We start from the raw sequence: 25884 nt of genomic DNA on the forward strand, positions 1-25884 counted from the left end.
TTCTTGCATGACAGAGTGAGATCAGTGGAGAACTTTCGTAATATTTTACTGGATAACAAAGCTTGAGTAGAAGGCAGTTTTGCATAGGCAAAGGATTGCAGGAACATGGCCAAACAGCTCAGAAATTTATGAGACCAATTTTTTTTTCAGAAGATTACAACTGCCATCGAAGAACCAAAGTGAAGTGACAGAATTGCACAGCATCCAACATGTTTGTGTTTGCCAGCAGGGATCTAAAATCCAGCCACTTCACTTGATGTGCTCCAGCAGTCACAGATACATACTGTCTGTGTCTGTGGGTGTACATTTATCCATTTAAAATGAACACTAGCAACTCAAATATCATATTTCCTTTAAAAAAACAGGTATTCTACTTACAAGTAAGAATAGAAAATCACTCCAAAACATTTCAAATTGTGTCAAATGATGAGAAGGATTAAAGACTCACCACATCTCATTTTAAGTCAGAATCTCAACTCTCATAGTAGTCTAGATATTTTAATAGTATTCTGTTAAGTCTATGCAATAAGCTGAGTAAGCTCTCAATTAATTGAATATATTGTCAAATTGAATATGAATTTGAGTGTGTTATTAACTGGTGAGAATTTTACCAAAGTAAAGTGAGGTAAAAACAATTGATCCATTATAAGATGCTAAAAGTGTAGGTGGTGGAATAGAAAATAATACCTAATCTTTCATTAGTAATAATTGCATGTTCTCAAAACTTTAATTGCAACATTTCTTCTTGGTGTACTTGAGTAGAGTACTAGATCTGCAAATTCTGGCACAGTTTTCTTCCAGCTTTTGCTGGTGTGCTTCTCCTAACTTTCTCTTCCTTAGTATTTTCTATATTTACCATGTTGCTAATACACCTCTATGGTTTGGCTCGACTTAGATCTGAGATAATCATGCCATAAAGCACTTCATCTCCATCAGAAACACCTACAGTTTTGGCAGCAGTAATAGAATTGCCCTCAAGATGTAGAATTTCCTGGGAAGAAATTAGTTTGGAAGCACATAAGCTAGCATTGAGGAAAAACACTTTGAGTGAGTCACAACTTTTGATACCACATCAGAAGAAAATTGATACAAAGTAGGGTTTGAAAACCAGTTATCCAAGAGATGTAATTCTGCTGGTCATAGTCCCTTATGGAAAATTGGGGGATAGTTCTGATTTTAGTTTGTCATGTGCAATAAGAAAGACAAACAGAAAAACTCTCAGAAATACGAGCTCTTTGTCTTTCCAGCTGAGACACATTGACACTGAGCTGTGAACTTTACTGTCTAAATTATACAAATAATGTCTAAGAAAGCATGTTTATTAGACCTATGACAGGCCAGCTCCCAGCCAGGATGTCAGCTCTCCAGCTTGCTGGATGTGACAGCAGCTGCAGCAGCTGGAGGGACTTGTGCCCAGCCTGATTGCTCACACCATGGCTTAGGTTGCTGATGAAGATCAGCTCAGGTGAGGCTGTTGTGTGGGTGAGGTGTGGGTGCACATTCATTGCTGCCAGTGGTGCTAGCAAACCATGGAAATGTGTGGATGTGACATCCTGAACTGCTGCAGCTGCTGGCTCCTGAACACAGTCAGAACCCTCTGCCATGGTGAGTAGGGGCACACAAGCCTATTGGGCAGAGAAGACATTTCAAAGCTGATTAAGATATTACATTAAGCTATTCAGATGGGGACCATTTTCTGGCAAAGCCCACTGGGGTAGTTAGTGCTTTGTCTTCATTTGCTGACATGGCAATGAGATGGCACAGCTGATGGCTGGCTGGTAGGTCTGTGGAGGAAATGCTAGGCTTCATCCTCCAGAGTACTTATCTTATATAGACTATAATAACAGGACATAGCTGAGTTGGAGGATACTAAATGACACTCCATAGATATTTCAAATTAATTTTGAACTGAAATAGTTGTTTGCTCAAGAAAATCAGTCTTGGGTGTCTGCAGTCAGTACAAACTTACCTCTCCCATGAAAGTTTCACAGGAAAGTGTGCATCCAATAACTCCAGACTGAGCTATACACCTGATTGCATTGCTTGAATATTCACAGCAGCTAAAATCTGTAGTCAGACATGAGGATATCAGTTCATTAGGTGATGTACACAGGTACAGCCAATAGATAATATTTGTTCCCTAAAAACTGCAAATTGCAATCTAGGGAAAAAGAAAAAAAAAGTTTCCACAGTCATGGGGGACAATCAAAGAACAATGAGACAATTTTACACAATGTGACAGACAACTGTACTGGATCATCAGTACCTTCCAGCTGCCAAGTACTTATAGATGAGGTTGCACAGTGAAGGAGCAGAGGAGTAGAGGCTCTACAGCGACCAGTATAATAAAGTCTAGGAGTCTGGGCAACTAATTAGATTTGAGCACCCTGAAAGCGTGGTTGGCATGTGCTGCAGTGAACACAGAGCTGCACTGTCATGACTATGACATCTGTAATTTAATGCTGGAGATAAATGTATATTTGGAGAGGTCAAAGTAGGAAATCTGGAGCTCTTTTCTTTCCTTTGAGGCTAGCAACATATATGACTGTGAGCAGATTGTCTAGACTTGGCAGAAAGCGGATTGCAGAGGGTTTCCAATGTCAAGATTCAGTCAACTCATGTATGTGTAGTTCCTTGGATGAAGATCAATAGTTAATAATTATTGCTGCGATAGCTGATCATAAAAATGCTTCAAGGGGTATATTCATTATCATATTAATATCAAATTATATTAAATATTGTTTGCAATTAATAATTTATTCAGAAAATCTAGTTTGTCTTCTGAATTGTTCACACAGTCTTCACAGACTGATAGATTATATAAAAGCTTTAATTGATGTATTTCCAAGGGATTTCTTTTGACATGTAGTTCAGAACGGAAAAGAATGTTAATAAGGACCTGTAGGCAAGGTCCTTATTAACATAAGGAAAAATAGGATATATTGCAACACAGGTTTACTTCATGTGTCATATTAATGTGACAGTTGATTTGCTCAAAGATTTTTTAGACACAGGCAATATAGACATGATAACATGTCTATATTGGGTTTGCATGTCCAGGTTTTGGTAGCAGGGGGTGGGGGTGGCTTCTGTGAGAAGCTGCCAGAAGCTTCCATCATGTCCAATGTGAGCCAATACCAGCTGGCTCCAAGATGGACCTGCCACCAGCCAAGGTCAAGTCAACAGCAACAGTGGCAGCACCTCTAGGAGTTAAGGAGAGGGGGGAAAACCTGCACGAGTGCACCTGAAGAGAGAAGTGAGAAAATGTGAGAAGAACAAACGTGCAGACACCAAGGTCAGTGGAGAAGGAGGTGAAAGAGGTGCTTCAGGCACCGAAGCAGAGATCTATCCCCCTGCAGCCTGTAGTGCAGACCTTGGAGAGGCAGGTGCTTTGTTGAGCTCCATGATGGAGCAGAGATCCATCATCAGCCCCTAGAGGACCCCATGCTGGAACAAGCAGATCCCTGAAGGAGGCTGTGAGAACCCTTGGGAAACCCATGGTGAAGCAGGGAAAGAGTGTGAGGAGTCCTCCCCTGCAGAGGAGGAGAGGGAGAGACTATGTGTTATGAACTGCCAACATTCCCCATTCCATATCCTCCTGCACCCCTCGGGGGAAGGAGTTGGAGAATTAGGGAGTGAAGATGAGCCTGGGAAAAAGGTAGGGGTGACAGAAAGGTATTTTAAGTTTTGGGTTTATTCTCTGTATGGATTTTCACAGATAGTAGCTACACATTAAGGCAGAAAAATGGAAATCAGTAGATAAGGTGAAGATGGGAGGACTAGATAAAGAGAAAATTATGATGGATGTTACTGAAAGAAGTATCAGGTTGCAGGGGATGGGCTACCTGAGCAATAAGTTTCAGGTGCAACACTGTGTAATGCATTTCTTAAAGAGCTGCCCACAAAAAGCAGGATCAGGCTGATTAACTGGTAAGAGGATTTTGGGAAGCTACAGCAGAGGCTCAAGATACTGGACCAAGAGAACTGGGTAACTGTGGCTCAAAACCCTTGTGGGGTAAGAGTCAACCATATAGACGGCAAAGTCACACACTTGGAAAGTAGTAACTAAATATTCAGGAGGAGATGAGATTTAATAGCTAATAGCTCAAGAGAAGAATGAGATGGCTACTAGACCTAATGGAAATGTGATTTCTGTATGAAAAAAGCAAACACAGTTATTGTGCACAGTAAAAAAAGCTGGGGGAAAGGGGGAGGAAAGTGGACATTTGAGATTATTGTACTTGTCTTCCCAAATAGGCATGCTGAGGCTCTGCCCTCCAGGAAGCATCTAAACATCTGCCTGCTGATGGGAAGTAGAGAATTAATTTCCTTTAAAAAAATTTTGCTTGTGTGTGTAGCTTTGTTTCACTCATAAAAATGGAATTATCTCAACCTTCATCTCTTTCTTTTGTCCTGATTCCCTCCCTGCTTCTGCTGAGGGAGAGGGACCAAGTGATTGGGGGGAAGCTTCTCTGTCAGGTGGGATGTTGTGGTTTACTCCAGCTGGCAACCAAGCCCCATGCAGCTGCTTGTACACTCCACCATCAGCAGGACTGGGAAAAGAACTGAAAGGGTAAACACATAACACAGAATGAAACCACCAGGCCTTAGAACAAACTTCCAAGAAGAGTGGTGAGAGCACACGGCTTTCCAATTCAACAACAGGACACCAGTGATTCAGGTAGGTCCTTCCAAAGCTGGAGTACAGGTTGGAAAATAATTCTAGATTTTCCAGAAAAAGCTTTTTTTTTTTTTTTGGACTGGTAACAGGTCAAGACTGTGAGAAAGACAGCTTTCTCCATTTTTGCAACAAGCATTGTGGTTTGGGGTCAAGAAACAGAAGTTCCCAGTGATCCTCTGTGTTCATGTGAGAAATTCCAAATTTGCATGACTGTCTCAGTAGAAGTTAGAAGAACCTAATTTATAAATTAGTTCTCTTTCTGTAGGTCTTTTTGACCCCTTCTCTTTCCGTAACTCTTGTTGTTAGCCTCGCTGTTGCTGGACTTTTTACTCTGAGTTACGTAGTGTACTTTAATGAGAAAAAGTGTTTACAACACTGAAAATGTGGTGTGGCTTTATTAGTAAATTCAGCTAGTGGAAAGACAAGAGAACTTGTTTGTCCAATCACACAACTGGAGAGCAGGTTTCCAATGTGGGTTTTTCATGTTAACTATGGCTAGAATTACTGCTCATGTCTTAAATACTAGCCAGGTGTCAGTGAGTTATTTCCCCTTCCACAATACAGGGAAAAATGTAGTGCCTTACACAAATTAAGAAGTTACTGCTGACATTTCTCTCCCCTCCCCAGCAGAGTCAATGTAGGAGGAGATCGTTTCAGTGGGACCACATACCATGGTCACTATTGCCAGAGGGAGGATGCGGTCAGCTTTCTCTTAAACATTTAGCTTGGCCTCCACAGTCCTGTGCTTGGTGAACCTCACTGGCCCTGTTTTATGGGGTAGTTTGTTGGGAACAGCTGGCTAGTGGTTCTTCTCTGTTTTATTAGGCAATGTAGTCCATAAAAGCTGCGGCCTTCAGCTTAACCATATTCCTGAGTGGAAAGTCTTGTTCACTGCAGTGTCTGGGCCAGAGACCTTTACATCACTGCAGTAAACAGCATTAAAAACAGTTACTCCTTACGTGACCTTAGGTTAGCAGGAAGCAAGATGGAAGAATGCCCTTCCAAAAGCAAGGATTTCCAACTTGAGTAGGAACTGTTTTTTGCATGTATAAAAACAAGTCATTATTTACCATTTCCACTCAGTTGTCTGTCTAGTCAGGCACATTAATCACTGAGTTTCACTCAAGGCACAGTCATCAAGCAGTGCAGAAGAAAACAGTGTCTGGTAAAGACATTAGAGATGATACTGGTGATGTAGAAACAATTTGGTTTTTATTTGCAAATCTGTAGTGCAATTAAAATCAACAGCTTCTCTCTGCTCCAGAGATGAGTGGCAAACCCAGCATTATAATGGAAGTAAATATTTTTTCTTTTTAAATGCACTCTCCACTTTTGTGACAACAATTTTGCTTTTCTTTTCAAGGACACTTTCCCCATTCAGACAAATGGAATGTCAATTTCCACATTGAAGAAGAGAAGTGTGTGCAGATCCCAGCTACCGAGACTTGAAATAGAAAAATTGGTATGAATGAAACTCAAAAGAGAATGAGTACTGTTGTGCAAGCATGGGCAGAAAAAGCAGAACAAATGTTAAAAGAATGTCTTGTATTGGTAACAGAGGACACAGTTCATGTCAATCACTCTGAGAAATGTGTTGTTTCCATCAAGTGCTGTAAGGACAGCACAGATGACTTGGTAGCTAATGACCCTGCATTCTTAAAGAGGATGGCAAAAAGGTTGAAGGCTCTCACACATGCTATTCCTTTTTTTCCCAGTGCAGATTCCACCTCATTCAGCTTGATTCACACCTTTTCTCAGAGTTTGGGAGAAGCATACATCTATTTCCTATGTAGGCAATGATTTTTGGTGCTTTCATAGATACTTGCATAAGGGAGTACAACCTTATAGTATATTCTTAAAAAAACCCTTCCACATTCAGAGGTCTAGCTTGCATTTGTACAGTTTGCATTTGCAAGCATGGTGGACTGTGTATGCCACAACTACTTAGGGTAAATTAAGAACAAGGAGGCAAAGGAATCAAAACTGGAACTGTGCTATTTCTTCAAACAGAAACTGATTATCAAAAATAGTTTTCTAATTTAACTGTAACAAAATGACCGGAGGAAAAAAGAGTATTTCTGACTGCCAGATCAAAACATGAGCAGAAATGAAAATCAATGGCTTGGACTAAAAAATTTAACCAGGTTTGTAGGGGAAAATGTGAAGAAGGGAACAAGAACAACACAAAAATTCACAGGGGCCAGAAAGGAAAATTCTTTTAAACCCAAATGAGGTGAACTGGGTACCTGGCTCCGTCTCTTGAGATGGACAAAATGTTGCATAAAAATGTGGATTGTGAACAGTGAATACTAAAATCTCCCACTCTTGTCTCTGACTCTCAGAAATACCCACAAATTTCCCTTTCCAGCCTTCTTTTCCTACCTACATATAAGCTCTAACTCCTCCACTGCTGCCTGTCTTCTCTCTTAAACATCTCTGGCCTGTCCTGTCACACTCAACTACCACTGCCTCCCAAAAACTCATTCAGAAGTTGCAGTGATTCTACTTAGGCAGAGTTACAAAATACAGATAGAATGTCAAATAATATATATTTATTTTCTGTGTCACTTGGTGACCAGGCACTTTTTAGTGAAAACTCTATTCAAAGTAACTGCTCAAGGATTTATTAGGGTTTTAAAAACGCATAAGAGTTTCAAATTATTTCTATACTGCCATCAATTTTTTTTTTTTTTTACTGCAGTGATCTGTTTGTTAATTCCAGTGCTTTTCAACAGACTTCATATATTTCCTTTAACTGTGAAGTACCAAACACTTTGGGACTAGCTTCCTTTCATCTATAAAATGCTATCCATATTTAGTAAAGATGGCAATGACAAAAATAGTTCAATTTGAAAGAAGCCTCCCAGAGGGGATGTGTTTGTAGCAAAAATTTGTACCACTCTGTGTAAAATGACCACACCATGCTGTTAATGAGCTTGCTGAACATTGCAAGCGAGATGTGTAAAGATTTCTAGTCAGATTGTTTGCTCTGTTATGCTACTAAAGTTAAATAATGGTAAACAACACTCTTTGGTAGTATTATTGTTGAAGTATTAACTCCACCAGACAGTTTTTTCTTGTACACTAATCTTTTATATAGTAAAAAATGATTTTAGTTCATCCTTGTCATTCATAGATTAAAGCAAGGAGGTTTTTGGGAGCTGAGTTGCCCAGTTGCATTACTGTGCCATCTCCTGGGGTAGTTTCCATTCATTTTTCTTAGTAGTCAATAGCAAGCATCCATGTTTATCCATACCAAGTATTATTGTATTTCCAAAATTATGCTTTAATATATAACTGCTTATTGAAACAGATCAGATACACAGGCTCAACACAAACTTAATCCCATGAATACAACATTGAAGATGAAAAGGAAGAAGTAAATTAAATTTTGGGATGTTTATTATAACACATTTCTTTGTGGTATTTCAAATGAAAATATACATAGTGTGGACACTCGGAGCACCTTGCTCTCTTATCATCCTGCTTTTGCACATGCAGCTTCTCATCTCGTGGGTTGAATAGAACCTGCTTGAGGAGAACCTCCTCAAAAGCATCAGAAAGCTTTAAATTAATATTTTCTATTTTTTTCTTTATGTGACTGAGGTGGCCTTTCAGAAATATGAGTGGTTCCACTAACAATTGTTTATCAAGCATGTGTCTGCCCTGGAGTGAGATGTGGAGCTTTTAAATGTCTAATGCCAATTATACAACTACCCAGTGTGTCAGAAATCATAAAGGAAAATTCCATGTTTGTCCCTATTGCTCTTCCTTCCAACAGACGCTGCTAAGGTGATCTCTGATGCTGATCTTCCTGAAGTGCCAAGTAAGAGAACTAGGAGTACAATTAGGCTAAAAGGCACTCTGAAGTGCAAAATAATGACAAACACATTTAATTTGATTCCAAGTATGGAGTTACAAATGAGTGTGTCTTGTTTTCCATCAGAATTTAATGTCCTTTATGGTGTATCTGTCCCCCCTCCTTTTTTTTTTTTTTTCCCTAGAATATCATTGGAAAAGCATTTAGCCTCAATTATGCAAGCACAAGAATACATGATCAATAAGGAACCTTCTTGATCCGGCTGAGGATTGAGTAAAACAGTGTACTTGTAATATTAGAAATTTCGGACATACATTTCATAAAGAAAACCTGAAAGAGACTGAAACAGGTATGATTGCTATTCAGACATTATACAAAGTTGTTCTAAAAATTCTTAGCTTGTTATTGAATCCATTAAAATATATCTACACCTCTAAGAATTCCAGATGTTTCTGCTCAAATTGCCATACAGACAATGTCTAAAGAATTGTTGTCACTCATACTGGAAAAATATGTCAAATAGAGGCTTGAAGAGATTTGGTACTACTGGATATCATTATTAATGACTTTTGAATAGAGAGTATGGTTCTTAGTCTTCCAGATAGAAGCAAGTTGGGATGGTTGGCATGCATTTTGGAGGACAACATTATACATACAATTTTATAGACAAATGTTGCAAGCAGCCTGAAACAGGATTAAATCCAATGGGGAAAAGCAGAAAGCACTACAGTCAAACAGAAATAAAGCTTCAACATGTATGAAATGCCAATAACAGGAGAGCATCCAGAGTCTCTTTTAGTAAATCAGGATTCATATGAGTCAGCAATGTCATACCGTCAAGAAAACAAACATCATACTGGGATATGTAAACAGAAGTCTCCTGTGCAAGACACATGAAGTAATACTTCCACTTTGCTCAGTATTCCCAGGGCCTCAACAGAAGTACTGTATCCAGGTTTTGGCACAGTACTACAAGAAAGTGGAGAGGGGCCAAAGGAAAGCAACAAGAATAATCAGAAGTCTAGAAAAGACAACCGAGGGAAAGACTGACTGAAGAGGAGTTGTTTAGTCTATGGGAAGGATGACAGGCTGAAGGGACACTGGTAGTTTTCAAACTCAGGGAAGGCTGATGCAAAAGACGAGGTTATAGCCTGTTCTCCCTGGCTTTATAATGTATTTTATATGTAATAAAGTAGTGGCCTAAAATTCAGCTAGGGCTACCTTGACAAGTTTTCTTACTGATTGCTTATATGGATAGAAAAGTTCTGAGACTGTGTAAGAAAGTGGTGCAGTCCCTAGAACTGGGATTGTTCAGTCTGCAGAAAAGAAGGCTCCAGAGTGACCTTACTGTACAGGCCTTTACGTACCCCTCTAAAGGGGGTATGAGAGCCAGAAAGGGACTTCATACACGTGTATGCAGGAATAGAACGGGGGGGACAGCTTTAAACTGAAAGAGTGCAGGGTTAGATTAGATTTCAAGAAGAAATTCTTTGCTGTGAGGGCGGTGAGGCACTGGCATAAGTTGCCTAGAGAAGCTGCGGCTGCCCCATCCCCGGCAGTGTTCCAGGCCAGGCTGGACGGGGCTCTGAGCAACCCGGTCTAGAGAAAGGTGTCCCTGACCATGGCAGGGGTGTTGGAATGAGATGATGTTTAAGGTCCCTTACAACGCAGACCATTCAGTGACTATGATTTGGCTGCCATAGCTATTTATTTAGTTGCCATAGCAAACCCCCGCCGCCTGCCCGGTCCGTCCCACACGGGGTGGGCCCGTCCCTCAGCGGGGGCGGCCGGGGAGTCGCCCCGCCCCGCCCCCCGTTGCTAGGTTACTGCGCAGGGCGTCACTAAGGGGCCCGAGCCACCGCGGCGTGCGGCCGACAGCCGGGCTGAACCATTCCCTGACCCTGTGGGGGAAAAGTGGGTGTGTCCCGAAGCAGCAGCTGGACTTGCTGTGTAGTTCCCGCCCTCAATTTTCCGCTTCCCCCCCTTTCCTCAGCGCTGCCGTTGGTTTCGCCCCGCGCGGACCATAGCGACGGAGGGCGCGCCGAAGGAAGATGGCGGTGGCGGCTCCACCGTTACTGCCGGTTTCGTGAGCGCGGCGCTCGCTCTTCTCTCTGTCCCGTCCTCGCTCCTGCACCCGGCTCCTCCCGGCTGCTCTCAGCCTCTTCTTTCTCGCCGGGGCCGTAGAGATCATGTCGGACTCGGAGGAGGAGGAGAGTCCGGACCGCCAGCTCAAGCTGGTGGTGCTGGGGGACGGCACCACTGGCAAGGTCAGTGCCGGCCCCGCCGGCAGCTCCTCTCCCTCGCCGCGGTGCCCCGAGCCCCTTCGCGGCCTTCCCCCTCACGCTGCCCCTGGCTCTGCTGCAGAGGAGGGAGCAGCCCGCCGCGGCTTCCAGTCTGTCGCGCAGCCGCTGTCGCGATAGCTGGCTGGCTGCTCCACCTCGGCTCCAGGCCCTCCAGGCACGGGAGACGCGGGCTCTTCCCGCCGATATCCGCGCCGTGCCCGGCGGCCGAACCCTCTGACGGGCCTTCCGCAGCCGGGGAGGTATCGTCAACTAAAAGACGTACACGACTGTAATCAAATTTTCTTGAGTCGTGAGCAAAGGAGCGGCGAATAACGTAGTTCGTGTTGTGCTGACGGAGTTTCCCGTGGTCCCCGTGCGCTGCCCATCCCGCGCTGGAGGCAGGAGTTGCTCGGCTGGAGCAGCCCGGAGCTCTTCTCGGTGGCTGCAGTGTCCCGGACATGCAGGGCTGGGGTCGGGGCCGGGCACGAGGGTTCGCGGCTCCCCTCCAAAGGGACGAGCAGGGAAGGTCGCTTAGCTGGGTCTGCAGGGACCCTTCGTTTCGGCTACAGAGCTACCAACGTCCCGAGCTGGATAGAACAGTTTGCACCTAGTGGAGTTATTGTTCCAGAGTTTGGAAAGGCACTGCTGGGTCTATTTAGTTTTCGTTTGTAACTTTTTATGTTTTTTGGGTTTTTTTTTTCCTATCAGTAATCACCATAATGAAATCCTGTTTATAAAAGTTTATTCATCAACAATAACCAAAACAATCAAATAGTAATAAAAAAAATTTCTCTTTGTAAAAAAGAAATTTTGACAAGGAGAGACTAAAGAAGGCAAAAGAAAGGCTGCTTTCTTAACCGTTTAAAATAGTTACTGATCTTAACTATGCACTTGAATAGGTATCTATTGTCATATGTAGCCTGAATAATTTTGTGAGGTACACCTGAAAATAGTAAATTTATTGTATGATTGAAGTATTCAGTTTTTTCCTCTGTCCTTAACTTTTGCAACTACAAGGAGAAGAAATTCTGCATGCTTCACAGTTCATGTGAAAAGTGGGAATGTACGTAGAGCTGGGTTAAATGCACTGCCTTACAGTAATAGGAATAAGCTCTAAGTGAAAGTACATGTGGTTTTGCTCACTTACTTATTCAGAACTCTGTAAAGAAACAAACCATTTTTTTTTGTCTCCAGTGATTCTAAACCCAGTCTGAAGTGGTATTGTGTTCATCTGAGTCAGTAGATGGGCAATTCCAACCAGCTGTGTGATGAGAGCATAATAAATGCACAGCATTGACAGTTGAAGTGCTGCTTTACGGGTAGCATTTCCCAGGAGGTTTCCATTCAAACTGAACAATCCTTTTACTACTGCTGTTGAGTAGCTTGTGGCAAGAACTCCAGCCAAGCAAGGATTTTCAAGCATTCTTGAGTTTTGATGTATATTCCTGTTGGTTCCTACGTCTCTCACAGGAGCTGCCACTCACTGCATCTCCTGCTAACTCTAGGAATCTCATGCTTCCATGGCAGGTTCTTGGGCATGAGCAGCGGCAGTACTCTGGTGGACTGCTTTTCCTCCCGTCCCCCCTAGATGATGCTGTAATAGAGGCTCCTTCCCACCATCCCAATGGCCTGGCAGCACTCATAGATTTATTGTAAGGTCTTGTAAAAATAAAGAAGCAATTGGGTCATGGAATGGAACGATAAAATGTACCTACTATTATTTTTAACCTCAGAAGACTAAATTGTTGAGGTTCCTCTCTTTTGTTGTCTACTCGTTCCGCTTACTTGTTGAAACCTGTCTGTGTCTATGTGTTTTCAACTCTGAATTGCCTGGCTCTCACATTTGGTTCACAGCTGGTCTTTACACACATGCATACTTATCTCTCTTTTACTGTGCAAGGTGGTGGTTTTTCTCTTCCTGTCACTCTGGGATCATGAGACAGGAGGTGTGTAGAAAAGGATGGGATAGATCTGAAATGCTGTATCTTGTATTTAGTATGAGGTGTTCACATTTGGCTTCTTTTGCACCCTCTTTTCCAAAAAAAAACCAACAAAAAAATTATGTTCAGGGATTGGTAGCAGATTAAAAACAAATCAGTGTCAGTTCAAGCTAAAGGTAATTTTTGTACTTACACTAGCTAGGAATTGCTCTGTCTATGAGGCAAGGGGGGAGGCATGCTGTGCTTCTATTAATTTGTTTGAAGTAGTTGAATTTATCACTGGATACTTAGAATTTTAAGGATAGCAATAAGGGCTGCTGGAGCAAACACAAGTAGAGAAGAGTAAAAGTGGAAGAAGGCATAAGAGAAGTGAGACAGAGTAGAATCTGTAAAACTCAGGGTAAAATAAAGATGGTAAGGTAATGGTGAACTGTGGAAAAGCAAAATTGAGGGAAGCAAGACTGGTTAGTCAAAAGATAATAGAGGATGATTTTAATGAACTAGACAAGCTAGGAAAACAATCTAAAGAGCAATCAGAAGTTGGGGCAATGTGAGATGAAAAAAATCCAGCAATTATTAATAGCAGTTGGCTCTTTGATTTTGAATATAGGAAGGACATATATACACACAGCAGCCTTATGTGTTTAGGTGTTAGATCAACCTACTCTTCCTGGTCCAAAATGATTTTCCATTAAAATAAACCAATATTACTAGAATGGATTGAAAAAAAAATTATATTATGATCCAGATATTTCTACTCTTTTTGTGCATAGATTGGCTTAATACTGAAATATACAAGGATGCTGATTTGAGATAGAATATTATGATTTGCTAATGTTGAAGAAGGTTTTGGGCCTCTGGAAGTAAATCTCAGAACTGGTAATGGGAAGGGAGGTCCTGAAAAATAGGTGTGCTGAGGTTCTGTTTATTTGCTATCTGTTGTAGCTGGAATTAGAGTATGGTAGCAGAAACATCCTACCTTTTCCTTCTGGTAACAATGGATGATGAAAATGAAATAATGAATGCTCAAGCTGGTATGGGAGTTGCAGGAGCTAAAACATAGGCTGGCATAAAAAGTAGTTTCCTGCTTTCTTTAGGATTTGTTAGGATAGCAGATTTTAAAGCATTTTGAATTGTCTTGTTACACTTGGGCTCAAAAACTTCATAGATGGTGACAAAAATATTTTTGTCACTGTTGAGTCTTGCAAATGGAGAACTGAATGAAGTGTGCTGTGCAGATTGGCCCAGCTGCATCAAATAGATCTACATTTATCCACAAAATGTCAAGAAGTTATGATAATTTTCTCTTTTTCAGTGAAGAAAGTTGCATCAGTAGTTGGCAATGGGATGGAACAACATTTGCTTGGACAGTTATGTGTTTTTATGGTAGTTAAAGCATTTCATTATTTAGCCTAGTGTTTGTTTTAGTTTTGTTTGTCCTAAAATTCTTGCCAAATAAGATAGGACGTGACTGAGGCATTAGTGTAGCTGTGCTTGGATAATGGCATTGATGTTCTAGAAGGGAGTGAGAGAAAGGATAGATACATGTGGTTTTTGGAAAATAGATTTTCAATTTGTGGGTAAAGTTTGTGTGAATGGAGATTCATAGCTTCAGAACTACGTGCTTGCATCTAATTGAATTTTGGGTTTAGTTTTCTTTCTTACAGGTATGATACTACACTTTGGCACTGCTTTCTCAAAACTTAATTCTATAGGACTTTACTCAAAGAGTTGTCATTGGTGGGGTTTTCCCTACAAGTTTCTAGTTGCCCTGATGAGTAGTCATTGTCAGAGCTGGCTATCATTGCTTGTTCCCTTTGACTTTCAATTTAATTACTTTTTAGTTTATTTCATAGATATTGTTTGCTTTTTTCCTCTTTACTCATTATGTAGGTCTTCAGGAACAGCATGTCAAATTCAGTTTGTACTGAATTGTTGACATTGAAAAATAGAAGCAAAAAACTGTCATGCCTTGTATGTACGGTAAAATTCCATCTTTGCTTCTTTCAAAAAAACCCTTCCCAAATATCCTATTGTATTTTGAACTTGGAATACTGTACTTTTTTTTCTTTTACTGCTGTCTTGGTTGCTGTATATTAGAGCCCAAAGACATTTTCTTGTTTTTAACAGGGTTTTTTTAACCCCAGCCTTTAACAGAGTATTGATATTTAGAATAGAATGTTGACATTCACTTTGAAGTATTTAAGGCAGATGTGTGAATCTTCCAAACTGATGGAATTTTTTCTGGAAATTCTGCTCTGCAAGCTGGTGGCCTGTTTGTCTTAATAGAGCTGCAAAGGAACAAAGGCCTTCATACTATCGTATGGTTTTCTGACCCTGACATTAAGGAGTGGAATTGTATGGAATGCAACCTTTCTAAAAAGTGGTCACTGATTACTTTTTTATTTTTACAGCTACAGTTCTACTGAACCGTTGTTTAACTTTAATTAATTCTTATATAGATTGTATTCAGCATATCCTCAGGTTAAATAGTTGAGCAAAATCTTTTCTGGCAAGCATGGCAGCGAACACTTCTGGGATTTGAAGGGAGTATTTGCATTGTAGAGGCACTTGAATATGCATTGACATAACTTCTTTGTTTATTGTTGTAAAGAAGTTTGAACTGTTGCTCTTAGCATTTTGTGGATAAATGCTTGTTTTGTGAATAAATAGAGGACCCTAGACCGGTAATCCAACACTTTCCTTGAGCTCTAACATTTATTAGGAAAAAATTTAAGAAGGAGTTAGTCGATGATTTTGTGCTATAAATTCCTTTGCATTCAAGAGCACAGTGGAGAAAAATTGTTTAAGAGAACTTTGCCATGCTGTTGGTTACTTGCTGCTCTTATAGGTTGGCTGTTAATTGAATGTGTGTTGTTTCTTTTTACTAACAGCCCTAGAAGTCCTCTGGAAATATTGAGTGTCACAGAATGATAAGCTAATATTTACTGGGCCTTTAAAACAAGAAGGCAGAGGTTGCTTATTTAATGAGGATCTAAATTAGTGTGTTGGAGAATATAGAATACTATGATATAGTCAGATGATACTTGAATCTGTACTCTAGGCACTAGTTACTTTTCCAAAAAGGAAAATTTCTAGAAGACTAAGTGGTGTATTCCTGCAGTTGTCTTATTCTCATCTACATCTTTAAGGTCATGACAAATTAAAGATGTCGTTGTCATCTTGACATGCTAACTGTTGGTATTAAATGAATCAGTTCTACTGACTGTTTCAATACTGTAGTCTGAATCTGTAGTGAATTTCATTTTGTGTGTGTTGTCAGTATTACTGTCACATAGCTGAAGGCAAAGGAATCTTCTCACAACTGATTCTCTGTGGTCTTCCCCCCCATTCCACAGGGATATAAATATATAAGTGTTCTCATGCTATTTCTAGTTTACTTGCTTTTTTCCCCACTTGTTTTTTTTATTTTTAAGCCTCTTGGGACTTGAGTTCAGTGAAGTAAATGAAAATGTTGCATTAGGCTAACACTGACTTATTGAATTGTTTCCTAAACATATCTTCTGAAATGAAAATATCATTCATTATATATATGCCAGTGATAGGAATATAAATATGATGCAGAAACATGAAAACAGTAAATCTTGTTTTATTTGCTTAATAGGAAATCTAATAGTTGAATAAATGTTTGCCTATTCATACTAGAGTGTTAATGCTGGAACTCTGGTGATCATGTTCTAATGCAAAAATAAGGTGTAGTTTTTTTTCTGTGTACATTTGGCATTAGCCTAATTTAGATCTTTATTATAGCCTTCTATTCGTGGACATTGCCTATTCTCATATTTCAGAACTGTTGGCATTGTTTTGCTATTGCATTTTTGACTAAAAGTGCTCTTAACAGCAATTTCTGATAACAATTGGTGTGACTTATCTCTTTACGGCTTGATAAATGGAAAACTGGCAAAAAAAACCCCTTCTGTCTTGTTTTGAGTTTTCTCAGACAGTGTAAGGATTTTGTGAGCTTCCTAGTATTGTTCCTTCTCTATATAGGTAAATAAATATTTAGACTATTTTTTTCTGTAGTTAATTTGTATTTTTATTTACACAAGTCATGTCAACAAGAGATTTTTTAAGTGTACACTAAGTTGATGTTAGTTGCATTTTATAATTTTAAATATTTTGTATTTTTTTTTCACAATACAAACTTCTGAATTATTTATGATTGTACCACTATTTTCTCCTTTACTTTTTTTGTGTTCTTCTTTCTTTATTTCCTTCCCTTTCTACCCCCACCTCTCTTTTTTTGTCTTGAATGGAGACACTAAATTGCAACTGACAGAATGTAAGTGCCTTGCTTCAGTAGTTTGCCCAGGTTAGTTGTGTTTCTTTTCAGCCGTATATTCTAAAAAACTTATTATTAGGTCACCAGTGTATTGGTTTGCTTTCATAAATCCACAGAATACCAATTGAAGAAATAAATTTTCAAATTTCTGCTGAAAGGAATGATTCTATAAATGTGTATTCTTAATATGAGTTTAACTTCTTTTTCTGTGTGCAAGAAAGGACTCTTCCCATTTTAGAGTTCCGGTAATTCCTGATCCTGAAACTGATGTACAGTGGCAGAAATCTTCTCAAAATTAGAAGCCCTCTGTAGGATTCTGCACTGTGCAGATCTCTATTCTCTCCCAGAAAATTGGTCCGGGATCATGGTGTTCCTTACCAGGGGAGGACCCTTGTTTTTGAAATGAATGCTTTTTAAAAATAATGAGATCTTCAGGTGCAGATGGTGTCACCTAGATTTGTGTCGGTTTGAGCTTACTGATGATACCTCCTTCAAATCTGCACAGTATTTTGTAATGGGACTGTTAGGGCATTTTTGAAATCAATGCAAATATGCACCTTGCTTCTTTTTGCATAAATTAGTAGCCTTTGCCACCTCCTGTTATTATGTTGAAACTGACTGGAGTGCTTGTCAGTCCAAATCCATGAACACTGTTAGCATTCATTGATTTAAAAAGTGCTTAACTGTATTTCATACTTCTGGGTTAACATAAAGTTTGTTGCTGTTAAAAATGACAACTTAATTTGATACTGTTCTGTTTTAGACATCCTTAGCTACCCGTTTTGCTCAAGAAACATTTGGAAAACAGTACAAACAAACCTTAGGACTGGACTTCTTCTTGAAAAGGATATTATTGCCAGGTAAGAGAATAAAAACTAACACTGAAAGGCTGGGTGGCAGCAGGACTTGCAGAAACAGATTCTTCAGAGTAATGTGTACTAAATAAGCTCAGTGCAGTGATTTTTATGGCAAAGTAAATTAGGTTGCTTGGAGAATATTTTCTTCATACTTTCTTGCCAGGTGTCATAGAGTTATGCATTTGCAACTTACATCTCTAAGTAAAACACTGAGTTCAAATAAAAGGAATGCTATCTATATTGAGGAATTTTATAATCCCTGCTTGAATGCACTCACTTTCCATGTGGATAGTGTAACACACAACAATGAAATGGAACTTTAAACGTATTAATTGAAAAAGTATATGTGTTTTGAAAGAAATGTATGTATTTTTAAATGAAATACACAACTCATATTTGAGTAGTGTGGGAGATGCATAATGCAGCTATGGACTCGCAGTGCTCTAATATGTGAATGCTGTTTTATGCAAGGCAGCATGAAATTGCTGGCATTTAATAGACCACTAAAATTTAGGGTCCCTCGGCACTCATAAAAATACAGTTTGAGCATTCAAGATGTTTCGCTTCGCGATGGCAAAGAAACTATTTAGATGGCAGTTGCAGCACACTGCATGGAAATGCAAAGAAATAATTAAAAAAGAATAATTGCTGGTTAAGTTTGTCTCTGAACAATTGGGGTTTAAAATAAGTCTTTTCACTGATTTGTGTGTGCTCATATTCTAAGTATGCAAGTATTTAATGAAAAACATTTACTTCTGGATTCAGAAATCAGAAGTTAGAAAAAGTCAGTGTAATTATTAAAAGCTATAGTGAGATTTGATAAAGTTGATGCAAGTTCTGTAGTTCTGTCTTCTCCTTGTGAAGGGTGAGGACGGAGGCAAACCCAGAAAGTAAGCATTTTTATCTGAAACCTGAAGTTATAAGAAAATGTATACAGTTCTTGAACTTCTTTTTTTAAAAATTATATTGCAAATAATTTCTTTATTATGTTTATATATTTTCTTAAGTGAAATAGAATAATCTTTTCAGACCGTCCCTCTGTTTACTATTTTTGTTTGGCCATTTTGCTGTACCTTTTTAGTATCTGGTGAATGATAAAGTACCAAATGCCAGTGCTTATTTCTCCATAAAATCAACAGAATAATTTTTTTTATTGTCCTGCTCATGTCTCTAAAAATACCAGTGTGTATAATATTTAACAGCAGTACTTGCAAGTGGAATGTGTACACAAATCATGCAGTGTGCATGCTGAGAACTTGTATTTTGCCAGTTTTTTTTCCAGCTGTTAAGCATACAGAAACTATTAGTACATTACTGGGATTCTAAATATCCTTGTTGAATAGAAAATTTGGAAAATTATCAACTGTTGCTTCATTCATTTTTGTTCATGGTTTATATTGTGTGTGAATTTCATTCATTCATAGTTTATTTTGTTATAAAATCATAATGTAGGTAAAAATAGCACCAAAAAGTCTGTACATCTGTTTTCCTCAAAACAGTAGCTTTTGTATTCATATTCAGGAAGAAACATTTTTCTGTAGGTTGTCACTCTGGTTTTGCCTATACCTATATATGTGTTTAGGTATATATGGCTCTCTGTTTCATAGGTAAACTGGACTAGTTGTGGGGAGTGAGAGGGAGGTAACATTTCTAAATGTTACATTTCTAATGGGAAGCATTACTTAGTAAGTAGATTTTTCTAATTTCTTGATTAGTTCTGGATTTGCAGAGCTGCTATGTTTACTTGACAGGTTAATTGATACCACTGCACAGCAATTACATGTGTATCAGTAGGAAAAAGGACTCGATTTCTCCTATTCATTAGGAGAATTGATGAACAGCTATGGTTCAGTAGTTGGTTTTTTTTCTTTTTCAATGTAAGCAAAGATTCCAGAAATTAAAATTACAGATTTCTAGAATTGCACAGAAGTTTGCATTGGACTTCATTGAAATATATTATAACTTACAAAATAAAGTACTCTTTTTCTAGTTTTATTTTTTGTTTTCTTTTAAATTATTTTTTAAGATAAAAGTGGCATTTGTCTCCAATTGTCTTAGTAAATAATGCAGTTTTGCAGTGAAAATAGTAAATATTCTGCATGGTAAAACAGTACAGTTTAATACATATCAGAAATAGTTTGATAAATTTTGAATGTGTTCAGTGTTGTTCAACAGGTGTCTAGTGTTCAACATGGCAAATTCACTTCATGCAGTTTGTTCAAAATATTTTTTTTTAAGTGCTAATCAGTTCCATTATATTTTTGATGCAGAATCTTGTATAGTCTGGATGCAACTGTGGTGTAGATTTTAGTGCTTAAATAGTGAATCTGTTAGTCAGAGGGTCTGCTGATAGACACTCTTAAGAGCCATAGTTGTATACTTTTTGGGAGGTTGTGGGTGCAGCTCAGTTTACAGGATTCTCCTGTTAAAAGGATTTTTTTTAAAGTCATTGGTGTAAAAAGTGCTCAGACTTGTGTTTTTAGTTCCCTCTTGGCTGTGCAGCACTGCAGGTAAGGTTAACCAGTACACCAAGGGTCCTCCTGCAGGGTTGCTGCTGCAGCAGCCCAGTGGCTTCAGTCCATGCCAGAAGCAATCTGCACACCTGCACTGTGCTGCCTCACGTGTTTCAACTTTGCATTGTGTGCATTTTCTACAGAGTAAAGAAGTGCTGGGGTTTTTTGTTCCTTAATAGTGTATTACATGTTATTTTGATAGGATTCTGCCCTTATTTTTATTGGGGTGTTAAGACTGTTTCTAAGAACTATCTTATTATTCATGGTTTCTTTTTGTTTTGTTGTAAGTCTCTAGTTTTTATGTTCTTGTTAAATTAAAAAAATAAAAGATTTCAAACTTTTTGCAGAAAACTTCTTGTGCTACTATCTCAGTTGTTAATTAAATACATGCTAGGTAAATTGCCTGCAGTTTTTCCTTTTGTCAGAATAATCCTAACATCCTTCTTTCTTCCTCAGCATCAATCTGGGCACAAAGCAAATATTGCAGAACCTAACTGCCAAAAAAAGGGAAAAGGAAGCATTTTGCACAGGAGATGATCAGTGTGAATTTCATAGCTAGTGAGGTCCTAATTAAGAAGGAGTTTACCTTAAATGAACATCCCAATCTTTTTTTTCCCCATTTTTTTTCCCCGTTTCTTTTTTCTTTCCCATTTTTTTTTCCTGTTGTTAATGAAGCAGAGTAAATAATTTGTAATAGGAGATTTTTTTAATTGGATAGTCACAGACCATTTAATTTACCTTACTGCACTAAAATTTTTAAGGTTGTTCCATGCAGTTATCCAGATACTAAGGCCAGAATGCCATGCATAATTATCTTCTTATGAGGAAAAATCAAGTTGAAACTTTTTAGAGTACTTGAACACAAAATTAGGCTTCTGAAAATTAATGATTTTGGAAGTCATGAATGTATAAAGGTATGTATAAAGGTTTGGGTTTTTTTCCCAAAATAAGCTGTCATGAATGATGCAGTGACTTTCCAGCAGAATACACAGGGGTAGAATACTGCAGCATGCATAGTTTGAGCCGGCATAGTTTGTTTACCCACTGAGGATGTATAGTCTTTTCAGACTGAGGATGGTCTGGTTTATCCATGCCAGATGCTTTATGGAAGACTTTCCTGCATTGTTTGTGATCATTTATGTTCTAAGCTTTTAAAATAATTAATTAATTAATAGATGGTATATGAACTATCAAAAAAAAAAAAAAAAGCTTTTTATTGGTTATGAAAGGTTGCCTTGGTTGAATTGGGGTGTTTATGATGTGTTTTCTAAGCTCCATGATTTTTTCTTGGTATTACATAAAACTCAGAGTAGCTTAATAGTACTGTTTCACATTCATCTCTGTGTTTTGAGACCAAGGTAGTAGTTTTGGGAATCTGCTCTTTTAACCAGATTAAAACAAGGTGCATTATAAAACTATAATGTGGTGCATGTAATATCACTGGTAGCATATATTCAGCTATATAATTATAATTTGCTGTTATTTTCTCCTAGTACAGTGATATATTTCCATGGAGCACATTCCATTGTGAAACCAATGTGAGCATGTCAGTTACAAATTTACAGCTGAATGGATCATGTGGGATAAAATCAGATTGTCAACTACATAAAATAGTTGAATTAAGAATATATCTTTCTTAGCAAGCCAAAATAATGTGATCATTTTCACTTGATTTGCAGTTATTGTGATCTGAAATTTGTTACATTTTCTTAAAATCCAGGAGTGAAATTAATAGGCAGTTGTGATTATTTGTGAGTATGTAGAATTTATATTAACATGTAAGTGTCATGTGAGTTGTACGTGGATTAGAAAAAAATTTGTAAGTCCTTACTCTAACAGAGTTTGGTGCTGCAGGTAATCAGTACAGTTCTGAAAATAGTTCTTACCATGCAAAAAGTGAGAAAGTATACTTTAATATGTTTGTACGTATATGTACCTTTCTATGTATATTTTTGATATGTGTGTTGCTGAGTTGTCTTGCAGAATATGTATGATTAGTAGGATTTTAAATATTCTGCATTTACATGGATTTTTTGTTAGTTTTGTTTTAAAAAACCTGTTAACAATTTCAACATAGCTTAAAAATGGTTTAGAGTAGAAAAGAGGGTCTATTCTTGGTGTAGATTCTTTGAAGATGAGACTGTGTAAATCATGTCCAATTTAGCTTCATGCCTTAAGGTGAAGAGTGGAGGAAGTAATCATAGTTTGCATTCTTAACTTAGATGGGTGTCACCATTTCCATCTTTTTACTCTGTCAGCTATACAATTCTGTAACTGTATACTACTATTAGCAACACTGCCAAAATGAAGTCATCATGAAGATTTTCCTTGCTTCTTGATCTGTAAGGAAGATTTGGAGAGGAGGTGAGGAAGGAACACACAGTATGAAATAATGTGGATAAATTGGCATTAATTGTGTTACCTTTCAGTTCCAAGTACCACGCTATAGAACATTCTTTGTGAGGTTTTACATGTTTTGTCAGTGGAATATGTTATATAATTTCTATTCAGGAGTGTTATGCTTTATGCAATTCCAATTATTTTCTGTTCATATTAGATATGTTAATAGCTAGCTGTAGTTTTACTGTATCTTAATGACTTAGCTGGACACAAATGACTCTTTTCCCAGATGATACAATCATTTTTTGTTTCAAAATTTAGTTCCTGTTTCTTGTATACTTGTTAAAAGCTATTGTTGTTGAATTTATTTGTATCTAAATTTTCCAGGTTACACAATATCTTTATAATTTTTTTTCCAGGAAATCTCAATGTTACTCTTCAAGTGTGGGATGTAGGAGGACAAACAATAGGAGGCAAGATGCTGGATAAATATATTTATGGAGCTCAGGTACAGTATAAATGCTGATAATTATATATTATAGCAATGATATAAAATTAGTTGAAACTTTGTTCTTAAAATTATACATACATACATTATATATAGCTTTTAGTTGACTGATTCATGAATCTCAAAAATGTTGAATGTACAATCTAAACTTAATTGATATTAATATGCTACTTTAATTTTGGTGTAGCTAATTTTTTAAAGCTGACATAAAAAGCAAAGCAAGTGTGTGCATTTATAGAACTGAGTAACTCCCAAGAACAGATGGTTGTTTGCAGGCTTTGTGTCTTGAGTTAGGAAAAGCAATCACAATAAATAGTAAAGGCTATTTGGATATCCACATGGTAGATAGAGTGGCTGCTTTCAGAACAGCTGCCTCCTGGGGGGGAAAAGGTAGAAGGAGGAAATTAAGAGCAATCCTACACCATTAAACTCATACATGCAACTGGGGTTATAAGAGGGCAGACAAAAGGAGACAACCAGGTAGCTAAATATTTTTGCAGAACTCTTGTCCAATGAAAATTAAGTTTTGGTTAATTAAGCAACTTAAAGTGGATGGTAGGATAAAGAGCTACATATTATAACTGCATCTTGAGTCATGAGCTGATTTAGAAGGATATATTATAAATGCCAAAGTTCTTAGCATGAGTGGTCCTAAAATGTGCACTTTTCCTTAATTTGGAGTTTGTAATGAGACCAAAAGGCATATCATGTGCTATTCAATAGTGTTATACAACACAGGAATGGCTAATGAAAGAGATTGGGATTTATTAGTTAATTGAATAAAGAGAAACTTGTCAATGTAACATTTTGTCACTTTCAAAAAAATGTCAATGTTTTTAGCTGTTGCGTCTGTTTATAGAATGTTATTTTTTTAATAAAACCCGATTTGCTAACCTGTTACAGATCTAGCAAGCAATAGGAGAAAGTGGCTTCCATGACAGAGGGAATTTGATTAATCACAAATTGTTGCCATATGTCCAAAGTAAATTTAATGAAGGAAATAAAAGGCTATTAGCTTTGTCTGTATTGAATTTAATGATAAACTTAGGAGTTTCTTACCAAAAATAGCAGGTCAAAGAGTTAATACCAGTGCCCAAAAGTGCTTATGCAGTTGATATCAATAAGACTAAAGTTTGATTTTTTTGTCATTCAGAGCACATTAACAAAAAAATCCTACATTCAATATCTTTGTCTTTAATCTTCCTCCAGTCCTCATTTTAACCCTATTTTTCTGAATGGACTAGTGATTTTTCTCTCCCAGTGTTGGCATGTATTGCCAGTGTCTGTAAGAACCTTTGTATCATCACAGTTGAGTTCTAACACACTTTCCTATTAGCTTTGTAACAGTGCCTGTTAAAGATGCATAAAATTGTTTCTATTTTCATCTATTCATGAAATGACATGAATAGTTTGAAAAGGCATTGCTTTCAGCTTATTTCTAGGCATAAGCTTATTTCATGTTGATCATCTGTACCTTTTTATAAGAAAAAGAGGAAAAACAAAGTAGAACAAGTATTTATAAAGGTAAATACTTTTAAATATGGATAAAAATTCCTGTGAATAGACAACACAACAGCAAGAAAGTAACTGGGAAGAGGTAGCATTGAGTTTGTAAAGGTAAAATGTGCACAGCCAACTTCATTGTTATCTGTGGTTAGGTGGTTAGCTATGTGGAGAGGAGAGCAGTGGATGTAATTTATCTTCACTTTAGCAGGGCCTTGGACATAGTCTCCCGTAATATTATTACACTATGTAGAAATACAGGTGCAATGGGTGGACCATAAATTTACTGAAAATCTGAATGGACAGCTGGATTTAAAGGCCTCTAGGCCTTTAAATCAAGCTCAGTGTCTTACTGATGCCTGATTATAAGTTCTGGCGTTGTGTCTTTTACTAATTCTTTTATCAGTGGAACAAAACATTGTTTGTAAGTTTGTGAATAGCACCAATTTGGGGAGGAATAGTCACTGTGCTGTAGTGTAGGGCTGCTACTGAGAGAGACCATGACCAACTGAAGGAGTGGACCAACAGAAACCCTGTGAGGTTCAGCTGATGACAGATGCCAAGTCCTGCACCTTGTGCAGAATAATCTTATGCAGCTGGAATCAACTGGACAGTGTGCAGTGAAGGGCTACAAACATGATTAATGATCTGGAGCATCTCTCCTCTGAGGGAAGGCTGAGAGAGCTGTGACTGTTCAGCCTGGAGAATAGGAAGCTAATCAGTATATATCCACCATGCAAGAAGGATGCAAAGAAGAGAGAAGCAGACTTTTTTGTGTAGTGTCTATTGACAGAACCAGAGCAATAGGCACAAACTGACACACAGGGGATTCCTTCTGAACATCAGGAAATACATTCTCTGCTGTGGGGATGACTGAGAACTGGCACAAGTTGACCAGAGAGGCTGTAGAGTCTCCATCCTCAGAGGTAGCCAAAAGCAGTCTGGAGGAAAAAGCTCTTGGATGGATGTCTTATTGAGGTAAAAAAACAGTTGAATGGGACTTTGCAATGCATCCTTGCAACAGTAAAAGCTAATTGAGTACTGATCTGTGTTAGTAAGAAGGAAGTAGTCAAATAAAGGAAAGTGAATGTCACGCTCTCTGACATTTTTGAGGCAACATTTGAAGTACTGTGTTCA

The 25884-nt window shown here is 38.2% G+C and overlaps 1 protein-coding gene across 1 annotated transcript in view; it reads left to right on the plus strand.

The window, feature by feature from the left end:
* The first annotated feature begins 10501 nt into the window (after positions 1–10501).
* The window catches only part of RAB28 (RAB28, member RAS oncogene family), a 63318-nt gene continuing 47935 nt past the window's right edge, over positions 10502–25884 (plus strand). The window contains exons 1-3 of the mRNA XM_059845156.1: positions 10502–10768; positions 17790–17886; positions 23156–23244. Of these exons, the coding sequence (XP_059701139.1) occupies positions 10691–10768; positions 17790–17886; positions 23156–23244 (264 nt within the window). The 5' untranslated portion in view covers positions 10502–10690. The remainder of the gene's footprint in view (positions 10769–17789; positions 17887–23155; positions 23245–25884) is intronic.

This window comes from Haemorhous mexicanus, chromosome 4 (genome assembly GCF_027477595.1).
Source record: "Haemorhous mexicanus isolate bHaeMex1 chromosome 4, bHaeMex1.pri, whole genome shotgun sequence".
Classification (NCBI taxonomy): Eukaryota; Metazoa; Chordata; class Aves; order Passeriformes; family Fringillidae; genus Haemorhous; species Haemorhous mexicanus.